Genomic DNA, 27,929 nt, shown 5'->3' with positions numbered 1-27,929 from the left:
AATGTGTTTCTCAATCCCATTGCATGAAGATTCTCAAGATCTGACGTCATTTACAGACAGATCAAGTTAAAAAGCACAGGATCACCCCAGAGGTACCGAGAGTCACTACAGATGGACTTAAGCAATATTGATTTGCAAAGTGTTTTGTTGCAATACATTTTAGTCTGCATCACATCAGAAGAAGTGTAGACATGACTCAGTTCAGCCAATGATTATTCTAGCAGAGAAAGGATATAAAGTGGACAAGGAGAAATTGCAGTATTGTCAAGAAGAGATGTTATATTTAGGTCAATTGATCTCGCATGAAGGAAAAAAAACACCTGGAAGGGCTGATGCCATTTTGAAAAATGGCAAAGCCACACACGATAAACATATGCAATGATTTTTGGACTATGCAATTATGTTAGAGCATGGGTGTTTCAATGTAGTTTATATATAACTCTTGTTACATGCTCTGAAAAGACACAGGCAACTCAGGAAAAGATTGTCTGGACTGAGGAGATGGAGGAAGGATTGAGTTGAAAAAGGTAATTTGTACAGCTTCAGTTTTAGGGATTCCGAATTATGCGGAGGAATTTGTTTTCACATAAAAACGGCACAGTAAAGACAGCAGCCCTCGCGCAGAGAGCCACGGTGGGGTATAAGCCTTTAGCGTATTACAGTGGGATTCTGTACCCAGTAATGAGGTGTCACTTCCCTTGCGAACAATCTTTGGCAGCCGCCACGTTCGCCATTGAGAAGGCTGCCAGCATAGTGATGGGATGTTCCATAACATTTGTTGAGCATGCTTTATTTGCTATTTTGTGAAAAACTAAAAAGGTACCTTGACGTCTCAAAGGGCTCTGCCTATGAGGTGGTCTTATTGAATCCAGCAATTAAAATAGTCAGATGTAAAATAGTGAACCCTGCCATGTTTGTAGCAGAACCACTGGCAGAAGACGAACACGTCCATCATTGCTAAAATTGTAAGGAATTTTATGAGATCCCGAGGGTGAAGGAAAATGCTTTAGAAGCTGGGGAAATTCTTTGACGGTTCAAAAATTTATCAAAATGATGGGTGGAGATATACAGGTGCCGCTGTGGTAAAACAGTGTACGACTACCGACTCACTTTTCAGCAGAGGCTGCTGAGTTAGTGACGCCGATTGTCGTGCTGGAGTAACACACAGACCAGGAAGTAACGTTGTACAGTGACCCCCATCTATGTGACGTTGACAGTACATGCAGGGCTAGCACGTTGGAGGAGGGACTACCTCCGAGCAAACAGCACTCCAGTGCAACATGCTGCATTAATGGACAGACTTATTACAGCACTACAGCCCCCAGTAAGCATTGCAGTCGTCCAGTGCGCAGCACAGTAAAGTTTCAGACTTCATCTCGCGCGGCAATCAAGCCGCAGACTGCGGCAATAATGAGCAATACACTGAATGAGAGAATGGTGGTGACTAGCGCGAATTAACGTTTTAATAACTAGTCTAAAACTGACTTAATGGCAGTTCAAGGTGAAGCACCACAGGCTGAGAAAGATCTGTGGACGCGGAGGGGGTGTTGACTATCCCCTACCGAAGTATTGTGGCGACAGGAAAGCACTAGTAAACCGGTGATGCCAGTAGCCTTAAGAGTGGGGTAACAGCTGCACTTCCCTGGACATGCCACTAAAGAAATCCTTGTAGCAACGATATCGGAGGACTGGTTTGTACAAATTGGTTAGAACTTGTTGCATTTTATGTAATAAATTGCATCGTACGTCAAAGGTTTACCGCTGGGCTCACAGAGAATAGTAAGGGGAGTTATCCCGCAACTAATGGTCCCTTTCAGCATCGACTGTCAATACGCTGCAGATCTGTAGTGGTAGGATGTCCCTTTTCAAGATGGCCTGAAGGAGGTCCTTGCACACATCCGGATGCCACTCGTGCTGCAAAGTTTTTAGTATGAGAAGTATTTCTTAGATGGGGAATATGTGAAGTATCATTTTGTAAATAAAGTATTCGAGCAAATGAGCTTGTTGTCGATTATAAAAACACGTTCTGATCAGCTTATCACCTGCAAGCCAACGGGATTTGCTTAAGGAAAGGATAGCTAAATTGAAGCTTACATGAAAAAAAGGATGGTTACATTGCCTGCCTCTTGCATTATATGCATTCAGGAATCAGCCAGGCTCTGACCATCATCTTACGCCCCATGAAATAGTGACAGGGAGGTGAATGAGGACATCCATCACTCCTCCAAGAACTAGAAGTGATGCCCAGACGACAGCAGAATGGTTAGGAAAGGAGTTACACGCCTACTTAACATGTACGACTACAAGCATCTCATTTCAGAACAGCCGAGACGGGATGCCGGGCTCAGAAAATAGAAGACCATACAGCAACCAGACAAAAAAAAAAACATACTGCCAAAGAGCTTTCCAGGGGAGAAGTTAGCGCTCATCTGTTCCTGCAAGATCCTAAAAATTGTCCAATAGTGAGGAGAATGCGTGCCATAATAGAGCAAATCTTCCAGCTTCCTGAGCACTGTGTGGAAAAAACAAATGCCCCCGTCTGATGACGATGCAAATAGACTAGTTGGAATGGTCTTTTTTCCTTCATTGAAGAATGACCTCATCTTGTTGGAAGACAGACTGACGTTCATACTTTCCTGAGAGATCCTAGAAATCTAGTGGCAATCAATTTCTATGTGACATCATTGAGGAAGTTAGTCTGTATTCTGAGGCAACACTGAGAGCATCCTGAATGAGGCTTTCCAGTGAAGACATTCAGAATTTGCTGTCCTTGGTCTATATATTTTTTTTATGCTCTTTATTGACGTTTTCAACAAATATAACAAGCCCCAAAAGAACCCCCAAAGAACCCCCCCCCTTCCCGCCCCCACGCCCCTGGTGCTGTCCCCAGAGTGCGCTGTTCAAAACCCCTTCTAAAACGGTCCTGTAGGATTATTCCAAGTCCAAAAGTCTCAGACGTTGGACACCAGCCCATCCTGAAGTCGTCCCTAAGAAAACCGAAGACCTCCCACCACTCCCCCGCAAAGTTCTGTATTGCGCGATTAATTGTGCATGAGGCCCATTCCAACGCCACCATCTCCCAAATTTTACGCAACCAGTCTTGGAACAGTGGAACATCTGGACTGGTTTACTAGAAACGCATACTCATTTAATTTGGCGAAAGGACAACTCCTTTATGTTCATCAGGAATCCTGTTGAACATCCTGCAATCAGCCATCTGCTTGTGAAGCAGATCCAGCTACTACCAGAGTATTTTATGATGTTGTCCAATTAAAGTTTTGTTTTTTTCCTTAAAAAAAAAAAAAAAAAAAAAAAAGGAAGAATGGGCAACATCGACAGCAATAACGTGGCCAACAACGAGAGACCACCACGCTGCACAAGAAGCTATTGCTGCGTGAAGTGGGCCAATGGTATATTTACACACGCATCCGATTCATTGCGATTCTTCTCACAGTACGTACTGTATTGTGTGGATCCAAATAAAGCAAGGATCCCTGCATATCTTGCTATGCAGCAGGAGGGTACAGATGTGGCAACTACAAGACAACCAAGACCTTATATAATTGTCCTTACTCCAGTAACTTATGTGAAGGCGCCAGATTCAGTGGCAAGTATCACTAGACATCCTTATGCAGGGAAGAGTCTTAGATATAGTTGCTGAACGCCAGACACAGATTCTTAAAGACAAAGGAAGAGATCTTTTGTGGCTATCCCTACACCAGTAGCACATGTAAAGACACCAAGTTCACTGACAAATGTTCCTATGATTCCCCCAGTAAGAAGGAATTATGCCGATATACTTCATGATTACCTGGATAGTACAGCACATTTGGGAAACATGTGGTATCAGCACATAGACGTGGGAAGGAGAACCTCAAAAGGAGGAATGCTATGTACGTGCACACCTGCCTTGGGGAAGTTTAAGATTTTCATAGCTATTGAAATAGATGTCCAAACAGCACATTGTCCATCTCATTGCATTCTGCCGAACATCTAAAATGGACAACGGAATGGACGGATCCGGATGAAGATTATGTCCAAAACACAAAGACAAGATTAAGAGCTCACACTAAGAATCACATGATAAAATATTAACAGCCTGGAGTGAAAGGAGCTGGAATTAGATGGGAAGTAAACAAAAAACGTAATCAGCAGAAGACATTTGATGGTGGAAGGAAAGAGGACAACTGCAGATTTGGGTGTTCAGTCACCAGATGGTTGGGAAGAAGGCTTGGTAATCTGCAGAGATTTGGTAATAATTGGTCATATATGCCAACTGTTGAAAATGCAGAAAAAAGCTGTAAACCATTATGGTCAAAACTTGCAAAACTGCTGACCTAATGCAAAGCTGCGTTTCAGAAACAAATGGCACGAGAAAAGTAATTGTGGTCGAATTTTTGAGGCACCAAGAGTGAGCTATGGAACAGCATTGATCATGGATCACTACTGGGCTTGTGGATCCAGGGCTCATTTATGCCCGAGGATTGGCGGGGACTGTGTTCTATAGCGAATGTTCATGTTCCAGCATCGGCGATTCCTAAAACTGATCTGCTTTTGTTCAGATGCTCATTTAAGGAAGAAGAGATCTGCAGAGTTGATAATCGAGTCAAGAGTCTCATCCAAGTCAATAGAAGCTTTTGACTCCATTCCATATGAGCACAGATTATTCAGTCAGACTTTAATCGATATTCACGATAATCTTCATGACAAGGACCCAGACAGCAGCAAATACTAAGTGGTTGCAAATAACCAGAGGGAGTTGTTGCAGACAAACGCAACTATCAAGGGATTCAATGCCATCAAGGAAGAGCCGAGAGCCATACGACAGACTTCAGAATAGATACGCCTTTGATAGGATCACAGCCAGTGATGGAGGTGTTTGCGCCCCGCTCCCATGATGCATATATGTTGGGAACCAGAGTGGCAAACACATGCAGTGCCAGTGAAAATGCCAATACCAAGGAGAATTCTGGAAGCAAGGTTCCCATTGAGAAACCCATACTTGCATAAACAATATGGTGGCCATTTGAATGAAATCCCAGAAGAGGGACAAATGAGCAAAAGGAAAGATTTGCGATATCACACGAAGCAAGGGCTGACACATCCAGAAGAGATGCAGAGGCAAGAGAACCTAAACATTGTATAGGCGTTAAGGAAGTGTCAAAGATAAGCAAGTTCGAAATTAAGGAGTTTATGCTACAGAAACAAAGATATTAAGTCCTTTTTACACGTGTACACGTGCAAGAAACACAAGCAGACAAAGTATTCTTAAGGCTATGGACGATTCCACTATGCATCTTAGCAAAGCTGGACCCAGAAAAAGAAATGTTTCTCCAGTGTGTCGCAGAGGTGAAGCAAAGCAATGTGAGGCTAGACCAGCACCAAGTAGCCAAGGCCACTTTGGGCCTGAATGATCAGACAGTAGCTATGAACTTGTGAAAAGAACAAACTCCTGTTCAGAGGATGGGCACAAAGAAGACGTCAGAGGTTCATTAAATAAGAATATTTTAAATGCAGCAGAGCTCTAAAACACGGTGGTGCTATGCGAACTTCAGGAGACACAAGTATGCTATACCCCCGCTTATTCCCAGGCACAAAGAACAAACTCAAGGCCAATCTTCAAAGGGCTAATTGACTGGCAGACAGCAGAGTGATGGATAGTAGGCTAATGGTGGGAAGCTGTGGTCAAGACCAACCCACCAGCACCTGGATGCCAGCTAGCGTGCTGATGGCGTATGTGGAAAAGTACCGGCGGATACAAGGTGCCAACCAATTATAGGGGCCACATAATAAAGAGTCCTATAGTTTGTGTAACCAATGGGACGTTGTGTATTTGATGTCGTTCATAGTGACTTGTATGAAGGGAGGGTTTAGTTGCCCCACCTGATGTTAGAGACCCACTCACCTACCCAACAAGTAGGTAACGTATACCTAGATGTTCCCTCTAACCCCATCACTTTCTCACATAAGTTTTTGAAGTTTGCCTCATAGGATGACGTCAATGCTGACGAAATTTTAGTACATAACCTGCTTTTTTTTCTTCATACGATGCTTCGAGAGAGAAGCGCGTGAGAATCGATGTTAGTTGTAACTCAGTTTTAGACAATTGCAAACAGATGTGATTTGCCAGCCCCGCGTTAGTTTGAGATGAATGGGGATGCAGAAGATACCGAAACATCAATAATCAAAGTATTGCTATCTCGTCTTAAAGGGCTGGGTCGATAACCCCAGTTCAGTCAAAACGATCACGAAACTGCAAGTTTCCAAAGTTTAGACTGCTAACCCCTGCAGAGAGCAGCGATAGATGCACCGTTTTCCTGAAAGCCACGTACTGAATGCTGCGTTCTTTTTTGTAGAACTAAACACGGACGGAAATTAGCTCAGATCCTGCACAAAGTCAAAACGAGTGCACTTATACATACAGTTGCAAGTACGGATAAATAAACAAGATAGATGTAGAACACTGTAGACATCCTACTAATACAGATGTCCCCCACACACAGAGGGAAACTCACTTAGAATCAGCACAGCAATTAGATAACGGCTATACAGTAGAAGAGGGAAACTAATAGAGTGAATTTCGATTGAAACAAACTGCTGTAACAGGTTTTAAGGTAATTTCAACAAAAGAGACATTCATATAACAATTTTAACTCGAAGATTAAGCTTTAGTATGCTTTTTTCACCTGTGCTTTATCATGTGACCCCGTAAAATTTCTGAAACCAAAAGGAAGCTACCAGCTTACTACGATGTACCACAAAGCACCATACCATTACACAACACTAGAAGTATGGAGATTCTAGGACTTAACGTTCCTTAAAAAAAAAAAAAAAAAAAATCACAACTGAATATTTGATTTATAAGAGACTATAATTTCTGACAAACTCTGAATTTATTTTTAGAAAGTTTGTTGAAAACTGAAGAACTCTTTTTTGCTCCTGAACAGATTTAATTCTCGAACCGCGTCCAGCCCTTTTATTTAGAAACCTTTAGAACTTTCACTGTAAATTGTAACCACAACTGATGAATTTTGCTTTGTATTCCCAACACATTTTCAAAACACGTGCATTGAGTAAGATCACTATGATACACACAAAGACATTACTAAATTGAATGGTTTGAAAAATTGTTCAAATCATCTTTTTTAAAAACCATCTGATATTTAACCATACAAGTTATAGTAAATATTTACTGAAGCTTCCTTCAGTATATATATAGGTGTGGATGGGAGTTCTCCATAAGTCGTGGACACTTCCATTATAGATAGGGACTCTATGCCAGTCACATATTTCTCCTGTGCACCCTTAGAGTAGGAATTGAATGACACTTACCCACCTTCATAAAAAAAAAAAAAAGAAAAAAAAAAATCAGGTGCGCCAAGACTCATGACCACTTTCTAAATTCTCTCATAGGTCCCAGACCTCTGCTTCTCCTTCTGCTTGGGGCCAACTTGATTCACTTCCCTGCCAAGTTTGGCTCTTAGTAAAAAGTCTCTTGTAGGTCCCAGACCTCTGCTTCGCTCATGGGAGTGGGTCGCAAACCCCTCTTCTGCCAAGTACTGCAACGAGGAAGGACTTGTTGTGGTCTCATATGGTGGGTCTCGGACACCTCTGTGCCTTTGGATACTTGGGGTCCTTTCCTGGCAAGTACCGCCACAAGAAAGATGACTCATGCTGCTTTAGTTTGGTGGGTCCTAGAACTTAAGATTCTCTTGTTGCAGGACAGACCTGGTTCACTTGCCTGCCAGGTACTGGGACCATAAAGATGCCGACTTCACCTTGGTCTCCCGCCAACCAGCCAGAGTGCTCCCCCTACCAGTAGGGAGCCTTGCAGTGGGCTCTGCCCGGGAACACTGCAGTCTCAATCTTCCTCTCAGTAGCACGGTCTTCCCTTGAAGCGCTTCAAGGCTCCAGGAACACCGGAAACTTAGCTGCCTCATCGCCTTTTGGTTCTTCCAGCTTCCTCTCGGCATCCTGGTCCACCTCCTTCCAACTTCCTGCACTGTGCTGGCTCCTGCAGCTCCTTCATTCAGGGAGGACTTGATAAGTCGTCTACACTGACCAATAAGCAGCCAGCAACAACTAGACTGCTAACTGAGTACCATTCATGCCCCACTCCTCTTCGTACAGCTCATGTTAGTTTCGCAGGCCACTCTGCATTGCTCTGCGCATCTTCATCTGAGTGTTTGTCAATAGAATATATTTAAACTCCTCCCCATTCTTCCTTGTCTCGGTATTTCTACCCTCGATCTCCCTTGTATCAGTAGTGTGCTTCAGTCCCAGTACTTTCTAGGGAATTGGTAGTGTGACTTATGCATGGCCCCCTTAGGGAAGGGGGTCTAGGGTCAAGTGATTGGTGGGGTACCACATTCTCCCAATAAGGGGGTTACTTGTCCCAAAGAGGGGGATGGAGGGGGGTGTTACCCTCCAATGAGATCCACCCACTGAGTACCACCCCCAGGGGGACTATCTGGTAGCAGGCTCACCTCTCTGGCCTTATGGGAAGGGGCTTCCCCATAAATTCGTCACAGTAGTTCCATCTTAATGATTACATTCATGGGGCCAATAACGAACGCAAAGTATTTCAGGAACTGGCTTTCCTGGTTTCTTGGCATGGCAGAACTACTGGTGTTGTCATTTTTAATGCCTTTCAAAAAGTCAATGATGATTTAAAGTTTCCATGGGATAATCTGGTAGGAATGACTGATGGGACCCCAGCCATGGTCGGAGAGCGAAACTGTTTTATTGGCTGCTTGAAAAAGACACTTGGGTGAGAAGGCTGTCCATTATCATTGCATCATACATTAGGAGGCATTATGTACAAAACAGTCAAGACTTCATTGTGAAAACAGAGAGGCAAAGGCAGATTATGATGATAGCTATAATCACATGGATGTTTGCTGGCTTAGTCATGTCAATGTTCTGAAGCGATTCTTTGCTTCACGACAGGAAAAATATGACCGTTTGCATAATGTGTCCACCACTCCGACACCCTATGTTGCGCTCCAGCTATCGTATCGAGAGCCAGGATTTTGTGCGAGAGTTCCTCTGCTGGTCCTGTAGGTCAGCTTTGGTGGACATCTGCGTGAACATAGCAAGCAAGGGGTCCGTGTTGTGGACCTGATCTGTCACGTCTCCACCAGCTTGCCTTTGTCACATCTGCAACATAATCGAGAAGCCCCCCTGCTTCCCACTCTTCGGGGTTTGCGGCGCTGCCAGTGACATAAGGGCCAGGTCCCTGGGCTCCTGCTCACTCCAGGTCCCTGCTCTGCTGGTGTCTATGCTCCCTCCACGTGCTCCCGCTTCAGGTGCCTCCTCCTGGTATTCTAATTGAAGGCGTGGTCTTCCCCCAGTCAATTCTGCCTGTAGGCAGAGCCGCAGTGCCTTTATGCTGCTCCGCCCACTGCTTAGCAACTGTGCTTAAATGTTAATGCGATTCTGCCATTGGGGGGAGGGTGTAACCCGCAAGTCAGGACTCTGGAGACAGCAACTCCAAGGCCCCACAGCCTTCATGCAACACCATACACACCTCTACCCCTTCTGGCTCCCGTTTGTGCTTCAGGACAGTATGTTGCTTTAAGTAAATCTCATGGAGGATCCCGTACTGGGCCGGTATGGAATGCAGTCACTGCTGTTGCTTCGCACCCCCACCACACACTCCCATTCTGCACATGTGGACGCTGGTCTGTACTCCCACTAACGCTGGTCGCTCCTCAGCGTCACTGGTCTCATCGCCGCGCCAGGGAGGCTGCCGACGTGCCCCGGCCCCACACAGGGCACTTGGCGCAGCCCCCACCAAGCCTTCACCAGTCGGCGCCTCTTTCCTTGCGCCAGCCCCCCAAGGAGCTCGCTCACCATCACCTGCAGCTCAGTCCCAGGAAGCAGTCGAGGCCACAGGTTGACCCGGCTTCTTTCTTCCCTGGACGTGCGCCCATTATTGCTGGCCCGCCACGCGGCGTCTCCGGGGGGCTATTAAGTAACCACCCCCCAAGCACTCCACATAAAATGGGGTGTGCTGGAACTACATAGGAAAAAGCCAAGTAAAGGCAATTTTACTATTCTTGGGAACAGTAGTTCAGCCAAGTAAAGGTATTTAAACCTTATGAAAAATCCAATGTGACAATGCACTGAAGGCGCTGTGTGTCATAATAGAAACGCCAGATGCTTATGGAGTTTGTCAAGCTCCAAAAACTAAAACAAGTCCAAATCAGATCAAAAAACACATGAGTGAGAAGTGTCTCTCACTCACTCCAGGGTAGAAATTGAAAGTCCTAAAGTCCAGCAAAAGAGCTGGGGGTCTCCAAGGTTGAAGTGAATTAGCACAGAAATTAGACTTCTCCCCAACAACCACTTTATTGCATCGCAGAAAAATACCCAACGTTACGATTTGCTGCCGTGAATTTTCTCTTTTTTTTTTTAAAACAGAAAACAAAGGCACCGAAGAATTTCCAGTTAGTGTATGGAATGTGCATCTACCAATGTTGATGAACACGATGTTCAACTGCAGCTTTGCACACAGTGGCAAATCAATGAGTTAGTTAACACTGAATTCATTGTATGCAGACAAACAGCCGTTCCTCTTTCGGACTTCCTGCTATCTTAAATGGGTTATACACTGCAACTTTGTTCTGCCGTTTATTTAGATGCAAAACACTAGAGCTTGTATCAAGAATATCGTATTAGGTGCACGATTTGGATGCAATATCCACTTGTCTCTTTTTGGGTTATGTTCGGGGGAGTTCTGTTTCATATGGCAACAGCCCAATCAACAGTGATGATGCACCTAAGAATTAATGGTACGGGGTCAGGTAATCCATCTCGCTATCGAATTGCAGTTGTGGGCTACGCAAAAATGAAATGCAATTATGTTCATTCGAAAAACTTTCTTCGAAACAAGTATACTGCTTTTGAGAATTTTAGCATATATTAGACAAGTGCAATGTGAGCGCAAAAGTCGCTAAAATTGCTAAGGAAACCAAAAGTAGTAGAGTTGGAGACTCTGTGTTGCTCACTTTACATGAGAAAGAAGTTTCTGGTCCACGCATTAAGCGTCCTTATGCAGCAGGCTAGGTATGTAGATTTAGTACTTTGATGTCATTACTCCTCGTCCCCTTCTCAACCAGACCCTTCCTCGTTTTAATACATGTACTAAAGAAATATACTTAACAAGTAGCAAGCATTCTGGTTATAGTGAATTAGCAGTAACAAGTATGAAAACGTTTCCTCTCGCACTTGGAAGGTACATGGTAGCTAGCAAATCAATTGAACAAAACATTTTTAGCCAAGCATAAAACATTCCCAAAATGTTTAAGGGCAAGAGATAAGAAACTGCAATTGTTTTGTTAACCTGGGCAGCGTTCCCCTGCCCATCAACTTATGTAAACATCCACAAAAAGCAACAATTCAATAAGCAAATGGAACAGAAGTTCAGACTTTTAACAGCCAGAAGGCCGACCTGAAACACAAATGACATTTCTCTCAAACATAAATGTTTTCTAATCACCTGAGCAAAGCTGTTCAATTTTCGTTAAATTCAGCTGCAACGACTCATTGATCCATGCGAGCATATCATGTCGACTCAAGTTATCACTTGTCACAGACGTGGAATACACATTGACTGCCATTTTCTGAAAGAAAGTACACAAATATCTCCATTATTTCAGGAGAAAATTGAGTGTTCGTGTCCTATTATGGCCACTTGACATGGCAGTGACATCAACCACATTAATTCACAACCTGAATATGAACTATGCAGTCCGCTACCCACTACAACGCTCACAGGTAAAGAATAAAGGGCCATTGATCAACAGCACAAAAAACAGCAAACATTCAACTAGAATCCAAACGCGTTAACTTGTGCTTTCTATTACAAAATAGAAACCGGTACCATTTCATGGTTCAAAATTGGTGGGAGCCCTTTAGCTCCTGGATAGGAGCTACAACAGCCTGGCTAGCTTGACACTGGATGAAGTCATGTCCCACCTCTCATATTGGGGCCACAACATGTCCCACCCCTTTAGCCCTGTTCGGACTTAGGGTCACAACCCATTTGCCACCCCAATACCCTGACTCAGTAAGCAACATCTCAGTGGGAGCACAGGTGCCTCACATCCCTGGAAACGCCCCAACTGTCCTGCCTCTTCGATACTTGTGGGGCATCGACTTGCCACCCAGCCAACCCCAACTGCCCAACCCACTTCTTATACAGCACTGGTCACTCCCCACAACAAAAGCCTACACCACTCGCCCCTCTCAAGAGACAACCCAAGCGCTCCAACAACTCATTCACGGCCTCTGGAACACCCAATCACTAACAACTTCAGCACCGACCACTAAACTCCCATCAATCCAAAGCACTGATGGTCACAAAAACAAGGGCCTCCAAAACTACCACCTGCTGCCCGCTAACTTATTCTAACACTGCCTCCACTAACAAAAAAAGCGAGTAGCATCATCATCGCCCAAGCCTACAGTCATACACTCCAGACTACTGGCAGATAATTCTATTCCAATTTCTTGACCCCAAACTATCCTATTCATCAACTTTCTCACCCGACACCCACAAACATTTTCTTCAGATGTCGACCTTATACTTTAGCCTGTCCCAAGTAAAGATCTTTCCATCATTGGTGATCCTAACGTGATCATTTGACCAAGATCCAGTGAAGGAACCTCGTCTCCACTCAACTTACAAGATTTCCAACCCAGTCACGGCAATGTATTAGGCCCATTCTGCTCTCTAGATGCCCCATCCTCAGACTACTCACCCACCTACTACAATATTTCCAGCACACACACCCCCCCACACCTTTCTTTCAGCCAGCACCAAAAGAAAATACAAGCCCACCAACACATCTTTGCAAATCTAACTCTCCCGACTACTGAATGCACACTTGCTGCACTCAATAGTGCTGCTATCCCTATTTGGCCAGTCCATTACCCCATCCAATATGGACTGCCACAAATAAAAAGGGAAACCATGCGTCTCCGCTACACAAAATTTGCACTCATTTCCCCACTACTTAAAGTAGCTATACACATTTCACAAAAGTCAACAAAAAAAAGAAAAAAAAAGTGTTCTATTCTTGTAATGTTTTATCTTTTGATAATTTTCCAGTGACAATATATTAGACCTTATTCAACATTTTTGTATTCATTTATCTGGTTATTGCTGTCCTCCATTCTGTAGTAGTCTTCCAAATCCTAAACAAGAATATTGACAGAGGGGCAAAGTCTGCAGATCCTTTTTTTTAGCATCAAATGGAAATATTTTATTTTACACCAAGTTTGCTAACTTAATACCACCTCACCAATAATAGTACCAGAAGTAGTAGTGCTACTAGGAGTACACTATCAACAGGATAGTCCCAAACACCAATATCAATACAGCTACCAGTACTTTTAGTAAAATAGCATCACTAGCAGAAATACTAGTAATAGTGTGACTAATTATAGCAGTAGGGCAACTATTATTCCCAGCAGTAAAAGTATCAGCAGTCGTTTAGTATTAATAGAAGCATCAGAAGAGGCACTGCTAGTAGTGCTATACCTACAACTTGCTGTAGTAATAGTTAAATAACTACTAGCACTCAGTACGAGTTGTATTGATAGCTGTGCTACTGAGGGCAGAACGACTAACCATGTTAGAGCTGCTGCTATTACTGGAAATACTACTAAAAACGAAAGTAGCAGCAATGTAACTGATGGAGGTGGTGGTTGGTAGTATCATTTCTGGGGAAAGGTCGGTACGTAAAGTAAACAAAAAAGCAAGTATTTTACTTTTCCCTTTTGTGGTTATAACGGATCTACAGACGGCACCCTCTCCCAATGTCACTGCCCCTTGAAGGGCTTGAGGGCAGACCACAAATTGAAGTCCAAACGTAGAATGAAAAAAACAGGCAAAAAGGTTGAAAATAAGATGGATGGGAACACTTTCTGGGAAATGGGTAGAACACGTGAAAGAAAATTACTCAACATTAATTTTGTTAACACTTGTAGGCTTAATCTTGAGGAAGTCAAAGAATGAACTTCTTTAATCTTCCTTGTGTATACAAGCATTGGTTCAGGGATGAAGACAAAAAAAATAGAGCCACATCTCCTTCAAAGTATTATATAGGGTTGTTTTTTCTAGTCTCATGACACTACTGTACAATGAAAACCACCATTAGCCTCACATATGGGCTTCAAAACAATTGTAGGATTGGAAGCGATTAACAAAATTGGAACAGAAAACGCGTGCCCCTTTGGGTGTCAATTGCAGCTTTAGGTCACATTTGGATTTCATAAAATGCCATAGTCGCGGGTAAAATTTATGTTCTATGCCAAACGCTTGAACCCACTGGTTCTTTGGCGACTATTGCAGTTTTTTCATGATGCTGCATTCGTTTCCACCGATTCCTCCCACCATTGCATTTTGTATGGTTCTCCAGGTATCTTTGGCGACTATTAGAAGTATATTTAGATTGCATGAAATATTAGGGGAAATATTTATGGATTATTTGATATCCTTTGCATTTCAGATGCAGATTTTTTTGTTGATATCTGTGAAAAGTTAAAATCAAGCAAAAATAAACTCTACAATAGAATGTGTCCTCTTTAAAGGACCTCACCACTGCGATCCAAATCCCTATAATACACTGTTCTTAACTTCTCTCCAAGACACTTCATGGCATGCTTGGCTTCAACTCCATCCTCGTCTGCACAGATGCCTCAAAAATAAAAACATGGATCTCATCCAAACCAGCATAGGCTTCCTACGATACTGTAGCACCCCAATGAGGTCGCATCCCTCGCCTATACTCCCTCAACAATTTATCATCTGGCACACATCCTGAATGGTCAGTCTCGTGATTATCTTACTGCTGACCCAAACAAGCCCCTTTACAATGAATGCCTCCTGCCCCACCAGTCCAAAATACACAACACATTGAGAATAACGTTGAGGTACATTTGCTACGTAAGCCTAGCCAATCTGGGTCCCCAAGTTAACATGCCACAAAATCTTACCACCGCTCAACATTCCCATCTTTTTTCATTCATGCAATTCTTTCTCTCTGCCATCCTAGACCATTACTCTCATCCCTAGGCTTCAAATATACTGTACTCGACTGAGGGCCCTCTTAGCTCTCTGGTCGCATCTTCTACATATACTGGAACTCTAACACACCCGACCCACAAGGATCTGCCAGAGGCCACTCCTTCAGCCTATATACATACAACATGGGTAAGATCATGTAAACATTTGCCTTCTCTCAGATCTCTTTGCTGAGGGTACCAAGACACCCCCCTTACATTTCCAAGCACATCAACAACTGCCCCATGGTCAGCCATCACTGGGTGGCATTACGCTACCTGATCAATATATGTCATCAGTCCCCAATGCCAACCCCACTCATCCATCTACTACACCTCTGTACCGCCTAACGCCATCACCCAAGGCACGCAAGCATCAGTTCCCAAGTCAGAAAAATTCAAACAAATCCATCATCAAGGTGGCTAGGTTCAAGATGATAACCCTGTACCCCCACCAAAACATCTTCATGCTGGTTATCAAACCAGATTACTGCTAGGCATGCTCCTCTGCTCCTTCATCCACCACAACAAGGCACTACTTTGCCACAACTACATGGCGCTACAAACAAAAACTCAAGTTTATACAAAAACTAGATAACCTAATTTATCTAGATAATGACTTAACTCCAAGTCCCCCTCACAGGCTCAGTTCTCCAACAACCTCCCTCGCATGCCATCTTCCGCGCCCCTCTCCTGGCACTGCACCACTGGAATGCTTTTCCTGGCATCATATTAATAGAACAAGTGGAACTATTTAAGATCGGACCCTAGCCCCACCGGCTAACAAGGGGCATCAAATAACCACACCCAGTTAAATACCCTACCCTGATGCTAAAAATTTTTTACATGTATATCGTTTTCATGCACACACTGGACCGTGGTCTAAACGTACACCATTTTTATGTGCGTCGCCATGTCCACCAACCCCACCATTTCATTTTTTTTAATGGATTATCCAATAATTCTTCCCTATCCCATAGTCTTTAAATTACCCCTCGGTTTACTAACCCAAGCATTCTTCTCACAATCTCAGTCACAGCGTAACTTTTACGTTTTTAACTAATCTTGCCCCTATTTAAATAGTTATCTGCCAGTAGTCGTCTAGGGTGCTTAACCACTAACACTTCAACTACACACACCCTTTCCAACAGCTCATGGCAAGGGTACTTCATATGTTCACCCTCGGACTCTTCGCCCATTAACGCTCCATCCCTACGAGTTAAACCATTTGAGTCACACAATTTTGGCTAGCTTGTCTTTCTAACGTCAGCTCAGGATTAGTCTTTATTAACCGCCTCACCCCGAAGAATTCAACAACACAGGCTCCTCATTTAATGATACGTGCAATGTCAATCTTTTATAATGGGCGCCTTTTGCATATGTGCCACAAATGGTTACTAAGCAGGCACCAAGTGCAGACCCTCCCGTCTGTCTGTATCCCCCCACCCCCATTCCTGCGGCACTCTACCAACGTCGTATTGTAGGCCGCACTCGCCGAACCATACGACTAGCCACTACCCCCACAGACACATGACTCCACCTAATGAGCAACGAGCAGTTGTACCGCTGGAGACCCTTTCACCCCTCCCGCTTAAGCTACCGCCGCCGCGACCCCAGCTCCTGCCCGTTACCTGTAAGACCCGTCTCGTTCAAACCGGCACCGCCCGTACTGACGTCATGCGCAATGCGGCCATGTTCCTCTGCGGCCTTACGTCACCTCATGAATAATTCAACCCGCCGTTTTGCGCGCCGCCAAGAGAGGGCGTGGCATTGAGGAACCGCCGCTAAATGCCTAGCGTGTCAGCTGACTAGACGGAAGAACAACGTCCACATTGTTATATTAAAAACTAGACGTCCAACATTCTTTTATACTGTGTGTCAATCCTGTCTTCCATGCTAGTGGGTAAAACAATCTTGGACGCCATCATTTTCCTTTGCAGACAGAGGTGTTTGCAGCTTACAAGTTCCTTGAGCCCGTATTGTATTGTATTCTCATTTGTATAGCTCCCTTTGCCCATTTGTATGGCCTCAATGCGCTTTGTGGTTGGAACGGCCTCCAGTGAGCACAGTCCATGCGCAGGAAGTTCTAAGAGTTTGAATTAAAGATGCTTGTGTACTTTTGCCAGGACTTAAGTGGGCTGGCTAGAACAAGCATTGGCAATGCCAACTTGAGTTACCACCTTTGTTTGAAGCAAAAACCAGACTTGAAGCCCGCCTGCGTTGTAGACAACCCGGCTTTTGACACAACCCTGTAGTAGGAGCAAGAGAAGAGAATCAAGAATTGGCAATGCCAATAGCATAGCTCTCAACCATTTTTGTTGCAAAGGCGGGTGAAACCACCCGATTTTGTTTTTGGCGGGTGAGACTCCCATTGGAATGCATGGGCGTGCAGGAGGCTTGGCGGGTGAGTCAGCCCTTTACAAGGCGGGTGACACCCGCCAAAAGCGTGTGAGTTGAGAGCTGTGCAATAGTTTTGGCTTTTGTATGGGCATGGGAATGGCACTTGCCAGGCACAGTCGTAGTGGTATTAGCTGACCATTGATGGCAGCAGGTGCAAAATGGTGGAAATACCTGGGCATCTACATACATGCCAACATTCAGACACAGCTGGGAGGGAGATTTCCACAATGAAATAAGGAGACCAACATTTCCCCATAGGCTTGCATTGGAGCTACAGCTATTTCAGGCGGGAGACAGTGAGAACTAGCCCGATTTTTCACTGAAAAATCGGGAGTCTCCCGCCTAAATCGAGAGGGTTGGCATGTATGCATCTAATAGCAGTGCCTGGCAAATGCTCAATACCTATACACAAGCCAAAACGGTTGACTTTGCCAATGCTTGTTTTTAACAGGATATCAGTGAAGGACACGCAGAGTGCCTTTAAATCTAAAAAAGTGGCTGAATGCTATGTTATTTTTATTACACCAGTTGGTGTGGGGGGAGTGTTACAACACCAATTAGAAAGGATGTTTATGAAGCCCACTTTAAGTCGTAATACAAGTTCATGAAATCATTTGCTACAATACGGTTACAACAAATGTGCTGGTAGTGTTAAAGCGGTTTGAAGAGAAAATTAAAACGTCCCACAATTACAGCACTGATGAATTACGTTTTTGTGTATATGCTAAAACATAGCTCTCAACTCACACGCTTTAGACGGGTGTCACCCGCCTTGTAAACAGCTGACTCACCCGCCAAGCCTCCTGAACACCCATTCGTTTCAATGGGCCTCTCACTCGCAAAAAGAAAATCGGGTGTTTTCACCTGCCTTTGCGACACAAATGGTTGAGAGCTATGGCTAAAAAGGAATCTAGTCCTCACATTCATTAATTATCAGGGCATTTGGAAGACATGTAGCCACCCCAGAAAATAAATTCACAATACGTCGGACAGGATTGTGCCAGAATTCCTCATGGCTACACTCCCAAGTAACCATTGTACTGTGTCGGATAGGTCTGTTGACCATAAGTGATTATATTGCACAGGGGCGTGGCCTGAGCTCATGCACTAAGGTTGTGGCTGCTTGGAGCTCCCACCATGATCCTTTCCTGATCCTTGCTGCAGCTACCCATAGTGTTTATATTTGTGCCAAACAAAACAGTGATCTCTTTGGGAAGTTGCCATCCACCCAGTCAACCTTTCTTCAACGGTACTAGGAGCCAGGAAAGCTGTGACGTTGGCCTTTCAATTTGTGCGGCCTCCGATCTAAGATGGCGGCTGCTGCAATCCGGTGAAGTCTTCGGAGTGGCACAATCGCTCTGCTTCACCTACATTGGGCAGAGCTTTGCTGCAAACCTGTTTACAGTACACTTCCCCTAACAGAACTGGAGGCTGAGGGGGGCAACTCAGTGAGCCTGAGTCTTGACTCGTACGAGCTGCGGGGGGTGGGGAGGTGCATAATAGGATGCACCTCCGACCCTCCACGAAGCGGCACTGGAGCAGAAGAACAGAGGGAGCTCGACTCACCGCAACATTCTCTGCAGGGCTGCACGCCCTGAACACATCCTGACCACAGCCCGGCGTCCCCATCTAGGCGTGGACTTGCAGCACGACGGAGAGGGATTGCTCTCTACAACTTTCAATTAGAGAAAGAGCCGCATGGACGCCAGCAGAGGCCACCTGACTTTATTCCACCGTAGCTGCCTTGCCGCTTGGACATTTTGCTGGTACCGTCCAGGATCCACCTCCACTTGCCAGCATGTCAGGTACACTTGCTGGGACTCCCTGATTGCCCCTGGGTCTTGAGCCTGTAGACCCAATAGCGCCTGCTTGTGAGTGGCCCTTGTACCCTCACTGAATGTTTCAGAGTAGCTGCCCGTCCCTACACTGACTGTTGACCCCAGGGATAACTACAGTCACCCGAAGAACGGGGTGTGTTGTCGCCACTGTCCCCCTACTTATAAGTGACAACCCAGGCAGCCCGGGGAGGAGCGGACTCGTGGCCCGCCTGAGGGAACCCTCCTCCACTTGCAACGGCGAGCGAACCATCACCCCAGGGACGGCACACAATGTGATTTATAGCTGGGCGGGAAGAGCCAGGAAGCTTACACGGCCTTAACGCATCCTGCAGACTGCTGACTGCTGCATACTTCGGTGGCCCTGGGCCCCCAGTGACCATCAGGGGGCCAGGGGACAGCTACAGATACTACACCGTGGGTCCCTAACGAGTACCAGTGGCAAGGTGCACGACACGGAGGCCTGAGACGGGGGCGCCCATTCCTTGCAATGCCATCCCATTAGCTCTTCGAGGCCTGACAAGAAAAGAGGCCCCTGGCATTTCATTCTGTGCAGGGCCCCCATAAATGCTACAGTTACCCCACAGTGAGCTGACCCTAAAGACTGGCACCTTTGAGAGTGACAGCTTCTGCCATTCAGGGCACCGCTTGGGGGAAGACATTGCAGGTGAGATCACAACCATAAACCTTCACTGGCTAGCGAACAGAGGGGGAACCTGGAAGAGGGCACGGTGACAGCGGCAAAACGCACCTCCTGGGGCACGAGGTTGCTGCTAGGTAGATACCACAGCTCGAGCGAGGCGCAACAAACACATGAGGGCTCCTGGTGTATCGGAAGGGCTACCAACCCTGAATTTGTACAAACACAGTGACGGCCAGGGGGCGCCCCCTTGCAACACAGACCCTGTGCTTGGGTCGATTGAAGCGGCCCCCGTCAAAAGCTATATGGCGAAAGGAAATAAGCGGCAGTCCCGCTTACCATTTACCCAAAAGGAGGGCCTAAGTAAGGGTAGCAACAAGTTCACAGCACCCCAAGAGGCTTCCACAATACCGTCCACGGAGCTCCGGGTGGCAGACGCCGCCGGCTCAAGTGCGAGCAACCCACCATCGGAGCTAAGTTTGGTGCTAGCAGAAATGCGATCTGGCTTCGCTGCTATAAACATAAAACTGGACGGAGTGGCATATCAAGTTGACAGAATGCCAGAGAGCATAGATAAAGAAAGTAGTAGGACATCTGAGGTCGAGACCCAAGTCAGAGTGCTTGAAGACACTAGCAATGAAATGTCGTAAGCGGTCAGGGAATTGTGGCGGTAGGTAAAATCCATCAGAGACAAGAATGAGGACCTGGAAGCGAGATCTAGAAGAAACAACATCAGAGTCGTGGGGATCCCGGAGTCAGTCTTGCAGCAAAACGTGGAGGTCTTCATGGAAATGTTCATCCTGGAAGTGTTCCAGAGCCCGTCCATGTCCTCCTAATTCCTGGTAGAGAGGATGCAACGGGTGTCACAGGTCACCACAAGACCGGGTCTGAACCCTCACCCAATCATCGCGCGAGTCCTGAACTATCGGGACCGGGATACCACACTCTGCAGAGTGAGGGAACTTGGAGACCTTAAATACAAGAACACTAGAGTATCCTTCTACCCGGACTTCACCCCAGCTGGCTAGAAAGCCCAGAAAACCTGCCTGTCCTTGGCAGTGAAAAGAGCCCCCCGGGATCGAGAGATTCGGTACTCAATTCAATACCCTTTCAAGTTAAGGGTGCAACATAATGGGCAAACACATTTCTTTACGGTCCAGGGGTGGTTCACGACTTTCTAGAATCTTTGCCGAAGTAATCTGCCGAGATTTACATACATCCCCTTGGGAGGAGCCGTGGAGGCGGCGTCAGTCCTGAGATCTCATGATCCTAACTAAAGAATTGTCCCGACCGAATAAAATGTTATCAGAGTGGTACCCACGATAAGTCCGAAAATGTAATGCCAACAATGTAATTAATAAGTCCAGCGGCATGTGTAAGAGTTGTTCAGTTCCTCAGGTCCTTCCCTCGAGGTCCGAAACGGCTAAGGTGACTTGGACAGCGGTGTCCAGCAGCCCCGGGCCATTGCCCTTGGTAATGTTGATGTTGAGGGATTTTGGAAGGGGGGCTTCAGTCACTGCAGGTTGAGGGTGGGCAGTGTTTGTGCAGGGTGGTGGGGATGGGGGTTGGTTAAGTGTGTATAAGGGGGGCAAAGGGGGTTGTTGCAGGGGTTACTGGTTTAAGTTACATCAAAAAGATTCATACCTAATGGAAGTGGCCAAAAGTCGGATATCCAGCTGGTTAATGGGGCGGGGTGAAGTCGCCTTTGAATGTAGCCCTCATCCTAGCTATAGCACATATGGTTCTTAGTTGGAACTTGTAGGGACTCAATAACCTGCGCAAAACCCGCAAACTAGTACAATACTGTGAACGCCATGGGGCTAAAATGTCTATGCTACAGGAAACGCACCTCTCGGAAGGGAAGAACGAAGGAGTAGCCAAAATCTGGGGAAACTGCGCATATTACATTTCATACTCTGCTTACTCCGCAGGAGTTATGACACTAGTCCACAAATCTCTGGGGTTACTGAATGAATTATACAAATATTGATCCACAAGGGAGGTATGTTATAGTGTCAGGATGCTGGCGAACCACACTGCTTACACTTGTCAACATATATGGTCCAAACGTTGATGATCCAGAGTTTTTTCATAACTTATTGAGGCTATTTCAGAAATACGTACATACCAATATTGTGTGGGCGGCGACCTCAATGTAGTTTTAGACCCTAGCAGAGACAAAACACCTGGGGGAGGGAGGCGACACTCCAGAGCTGCGGAGGCAGTCCTAGGTGGCATGGGCGCGTTGGGGTTGGGGGATGTGTGGAGACTCTTGAGGCCTGGGGGGGGAGGAATTCTCACACCACTCTACCACTCACAACACCTCGTCCCGGCTGGATTATATTCTAGCCTGCCCGTTCCTAGTGCACCAAACAGAAGACTGTGTTTTGCTCCCAAGAACACTTTCTGAACACTCCCCTGTGCTGTGGTCATTGCTTCTAGACTTTGCGTTGCCTCGCCCCCACTGGAGGTTCAAATCTGAGGCGATGGGGGACTTGATGTTCAGGGGCAAAATTCACAGCTTGATCAAAAACTACTTTACTGAGAACCTGGGCCCTGTCTCCAAGAAGGGAGGTGTTTAAGGGGGTCTTTCGGGGAGGGTGCCTGTCCTTAGAATTGTTAAACTGTTAAAACAGATACGAAGGCAATTAAACAATATCGAGCTCGAAATTAATACTTGGGAAAGGGAGGTGGACAAGGGGGACGCGCCAGGCCCACTCGCTAAATTGAGAGAGTAGCTGGACCGTTTTGGCGCCCTCACAGAGAGGGAGGTTAAATACCTTGCTCAGCCGGCAATGGCATGCAGATATGGAGAAGAGGCTAGGCCTGGCAGACATCTGGCGGCAATTGTGAGGCATGAAAGGGGCTACAGGGAAATAAATGCGATAAAAACGCAGGAAGGGGAGGTGGCCATGAAACCGAGCGAGATTGCAAACGCCTTTCGTCACTACTATGAGTGCTTTTATACCACCTGGTGGACACTTCCGATCGCGGAACTGCAGGACTATGTGGGAGAGGCGACCCTCCCGAAAATCAGCAGTGAGGCGGCAAAAGCCTTGGCAACCCCTGTCATGGTTGATGAGATCCTATGCGCGATCCGCGCCCTCCCCTCCACCAAACACCGGGTACGGGCAGCTTGACCACTGCATTTTACAAGGAATGGGGTCCCGAGATCGCCAAGCATATGCTGGCGGCCTGAGAGGAAGGGCTGACAGAGGAACAACTCCCTCCCTCGATGTGTGAGGCGGTGATCACTTTGATCCTCAAGCCGGGAAAAGATCCCCTCGAGTATTCTTCATACCGGCCGATGTCCCTGCTGAACCTCGATACAAAAATATTTGCCTAGGTACTGGCGGACCAACTGCTCCTGCACGTCTCCCAAATTATCCCTATGGACCAGTCTGGGTTCATCCCAGGGAGGTCTACCTCACTAAACCTTCAGCGTCTGTTTGCAATCTTAGCCCAGATAGACCACAATACACAAGCAGCGGCAGCACAGCTGGATATGGAAAAGGCCTTTGACTACGTGGAGTGGGGCTATTTGTTTGAGGTACTGACTCAGTTTGGGTTCCCTAAATATTTTCTCTCGGCAGTGCACCTCCTCTACTCTGGCTCGAGTGCCCAGATAAGTATTGGTAGCATGCCTCCTGCATTTTCCGGCTGGGACGGGGCACTAGACAAGGCTGCCCCCTCTCACCCCTGCTGTTCGTCATGGCAATCAAAATACTGGTGGCTCGACTGCGCAGATATCACGGACATAGGGGCCTGGCGATGGGATGGGCCAGGGAGATAATATCTTTGTATGCGGATGACGAGATTGTATATATCAAAGACCCCGCAAGCAATCTATCTCCGCTAACGCAGGAGGTCGAGAGGTTCAGTATGCCTTCCAGCCTCAGAATCAATAAGACCAAATCCGATCTATTTCCCCTAATTGAGAATACTCCTCGACCTCTGAACACCCAAGGATGTGGCTGGGAACAACGAGTGGTCACATAGAACACTACTAGAAGACAATCACTAGAAAATATCTGCAAGTATTGAAATTCAGAGTGGAAAGGTGGTGTGGGCTGTGCCTCTCCCTCATGGGAAGAACAGCAATTCCCAAAATGATAGTGGTACCCAAGCTTCTGAACATCTTCCAGAATATCCCGGTCTGGCCGGGAGTGGGCTTTTTCCAGGAGGTACGCTCCTTACTGGTCAAGCTGGCCTGGCACCCAAAAAGCCCACGTATTAGTTGGGAAACACTGGTTCAGCCCTGAGGGAGCGGGGGAATTGGGGAGCCGGATGTTGAACTTTATTTCTTAGTGGCACAACTGTCCTTTACGAAATCCTGGATGGCGGGAGCTCGGGCGACTCCCCATGTTCGCGTTGAGCAACGCTTGGTGCACCCGTTTTCCCTTCAGGGACTGTTGATTTCAGGAAAATCACGGGACAAGTGTAGATTCAACCCGGTTGCATGCACTATATATGCCTTGAAAAGAGCCTTGAGAAGGCTAAGAGTGGACTGCCCATTTGACATGGGCATTTCACTCTGGAACATAGACACCCTAGCACCAAACGGCGATAAGGCCATTATTCAAGACTGGGGGTGGCGGGCATAGCCCGTATGGACGATATGTACCCGGATGGGATGTTCATCTCTCAGTAACTGTTTGTAGAGAAGATGGGGGTGTTTTACAGCACACAATATATTAGAAACTCCTCCGGGAGCAAAGGGGAGTTGTCTGCAATATACTTGACCTAAAAATATGTAGATCTAAGAGAAAGGAATTGTAGCCAATCTTTTGAACAATAAATGTATATTAAGATACAAAATAACAATACTGATATTGATGGCATTGTTTTATGTTCATGTATGATTATTTAGGTTTCATATCTTTGTGAAATAGCTGAGATATTTATGTGTGAAAGTATGTAAGAGGAGAGACTGATGTTAAGGAATTTATGTTGTATAAGTATGTGTTGAACAAATAATATTGAAATTGTATGTGAAAAGAAACTTTTCGACTGTTAAAAATCTTTTTTTGCAATTTTGAAAGTATTTTCTCTAGCTTCATTTATATCTAGGTCCATTGTTTATTTTCTATGCAATACATAAACTACTCCAGACTGATACACCTCGGGAACCAATGAAATATAGGAAGAAATGGGAAGAGGACTCCGGGGTAGCCCTCACAGACAGACAATGGACCTCATTATAAGTTTTGCGGTAAGGCAACAATGGCGCCAGTAGTGCTACCGACGCTGTTGTTACCTCGCCGCAACATAATGAGTTCTGCTTGCGGGGGCCGCTCTGCACGCCTGGCCAGACCAGACGTGCAGAGCGGCACCCGCGAGCTGTAGCGGATGGTAGCAATGGCCCGTTATTAAGTGAACCGTTGTTACCATCCTCCCCATTCCCATTGAGCCCTATGGGGGCTCAAATGGGAATGGGGACGTACCGGGTCCATGCCCCGCGAATGGGAATTGCCGGGCCTGCAAAGGTCAGAATGGCCCGGTAATTCCCATTTTTCAGGACCAGATCCGAGTTTGGGGGTAGCCATGCCAGTAAAAACGGCATGGCTACCTCCAAACTCGTAATGAGGCCCAATGGGCGGTGATTTGTGGCACCACAAATAAGGGAGCTTTTAACTCCCGGCTACAACAAATTTAACTCAAGACATTGCACAGAGTATACATCTTTCCAGCACGCACACACCAATATGACACCACGAGACCCGCCAACTGCCAGAGATGCAATGTGGACCTGGCGGATATGCTACATATGCTATGGGCCTGTGTTAAAACACGCCCCTTTAGGGCAGGTGTGGTTGGTACCATGTCAGAAATGTTAGGGTGACCAGTACCGGGGGAATGGTTGTGTTGCATGTTTGGGTGGCTCCCTCGGTTGCCGAAACATTACCGAAAGCTGCTCTCTACCTGCATGATAATAGCGAGGAGATGCGTCTTGATGAAGTGGACAACTGCATCCCCCCTGGGGTCCAAGCAGGGTTGAGAGATCTAATATGGTTCAGTGACACGGATATGGAATACGCAAACCTAATTGGGCTGCAAGACCGGCCCAAAAACATTTGGAACCCTTTTACGGTGTACCTATTGACTCAAGAGAGTCCCCCAGACTAACCCCCATGCCAGAATAGAGAGTATGATGTCACACGATTGCAGGGCCTCCATGGACAGGTGAAGCAGAAACCTCAGGATAGGATGGGTTCTCATGGTGCACGGAAACCCCCCTCATCTGATGTAACCACGACCCTATGATAACCGAATGTCTGAATGTATGCTTTGCTGCTTGATATGTAAATGTTAAGATACAACTTGTTTGGTGATGAGGGATGTAAGATATGCTAAATGTATATGGCCACTGTTGATGAAGTGCGAGTCATTCAATAAAGAAAGACATTTTAAAAAAAGACAACTGCCTGAAAGGGTCACTACAGCAGAAACACTGCTAAATGAAACTGTAGTAACCACCAAAGATCTTGTGGTGGGAGTCGAGGAACTGGAAAAGAGGAATGTTACACTGGAGATGCAAGCTGAAGCTGCTGAGAGCGGTTCACGCAGGAACAATATACATGTGCTTGGCTTACCGGAGGGTGCTGAGGGACCAGGCCCGACCTCTTATATAGAAAACCTGCTATTGCAAGAGATTGGCCTGGGTAAACTATTGCAGTGTTTTGGCGTTGGAAGAGCCCACCGGTCCCTCCAGAAGAAGCCATCCCCATAGTCCCACCCTAGACCAGTAATTGCCAAGATCCTTAACTTTCGAGATAGGAAGGTGATTTTACGGTTCTCTAGGGAGGGACGAGATACTGTGAGACAGTTCCAGAATTGCTATTTACCCACACTATACGCCTGCAGTTCAGAGGGCCAGAGACACGTTTGTGCCTACCAAGACGAGGCCTAGACAATTAGGACTCAAATATATGCTCATGTATCCCGCTAAGCTGAAGGTCCTCTACAAAGCCAAGTCGTATTTTCTTGACAATCCTGAAGCTGTGACCATGTGGATAGAACACAACAGCTTGGCCGATAAAAGTGGTGCAGATACCTGGCATAACGAATGACTCAGCATGTTTTCAGTCATCGTTTGTCACTCTGAGTGAAAGTGCCCCTGCCCCCGCTCATGTGGGGGAACACTGTACACATAGGATAGCTCACAATGCGCATAGGTATTGATTCCGACCTGCTTGAACGGCAGTGTCATGACTCCTGGTATGTTTCTTTGGTTTCCCCTGACTGCTGTCACAAAGGCTAAGCATTAATGCCGCTGCGGATATCCTTTTTCTTTGGTGGGGGTGAAGTTCAGTTACCCACTGTTGGTTCTTATCCATCCGCTCATAGTTGACACTGGGCACCAGCCTGTTGCTGGTCCCACTCCCTGGTACACAACTGCCACTCCTGACTTTAGTGGTTTGGGAATGCCTGAACAACGTAGGTTTGTTTGTTAATGTTTCCCCATGATATGATAGGTTATTTATAACGCGCTTAATACCCAGAGGTTTCTAAGCGCGGACCCGAGGATCAAACCTGTGTTGCTCCATCTCGTCTTGCTCCATCTCGTCTTGCTTCCTGAGCTATCCTCCCTAGGCAATATTTTATAGTTGTGTTATGAATGTAATATTCTTGTTTATTCCATACATCACGGCCTACAAGGGATTATACTTGGCTGATAGGACGGGTGCTGTGGGTGCCACCTCACAATATCTGTAACAAACCATGGCTTCCATTAGAATATTGACTTTCAATGTGATAGGTATGGGCTCCTACCTTTGTAGAAATCGGGTAAGGTCTTACCTGCACAGTAAGAAAATATCTGTAGCTCTATTCCAAGAGACCCACCTGTTAGCGGATGAACAAAAGGCGCTCCTGAACCGTTGGGGCGGGACAGGCTATGGTGCCACATACTCCATATTTTCTAGCGGGGTGCTTAGTTAGATCGATGGGTCGCTACACTTCCAATTGCTAGAAATAGAGAG

At 46.1% G+C, this 27,929-nt stretch overlaps 1 protein-coding gene across 4 annotated transcripts in view; it reads right to left on the bottom strand.

Annotated features, from left to right (window-relative positions):
- Window positions 1-16,861, bottom strand: part of MAPRE1 (microtubule associated protein RP/EB family member 1) — a 175,078-nt gene extending 158,217 nt beyond the window's left edge. For 2 of the 4 annotated variants that reach the window (XM_069651028.1, XM_069651030.1), the window contains exons 1-2: window positions 16,613-16,699; window positions 11,504-11,627 (exon numbers count right to left, since the gene is read on the bottom strand). In XM_069651028.1, coding sequence (XP_069507129.1) covers window positions 11,504-11,624 — 121 coding nt within the window. In that variant the 5' untranslated portion in view covers window positions 11,625-11,627; window positions 16,613-16,699. The other 2 variants (XM_069651029.1, XM_069651027.1) reach the window with 2 other exon arrangements.
- Window positions 16,862-27,929: the final 11,068 nt, after the last annotated feature.

This window comes from Ambystoma mexicanum, chromosome 3p (assembly GCF_040938575.1).
Source record: "Ambystoma mexicanum isolate Mex_15411 chromosome 3p, UKY_AmexF1_1, whole genome shotgun sequence".
Taxonomy (NCBI): Eukaryota; Metazoa; Chordata; class Amphibia; order Caudata; family Ambystomatidae; genus Ambystoma; species Ambystoma mexicanum.
Note: the sequence above shows the minus strand (reverse complement) of the source record. Positions and strands in the feature narration are given on the sequence as shown.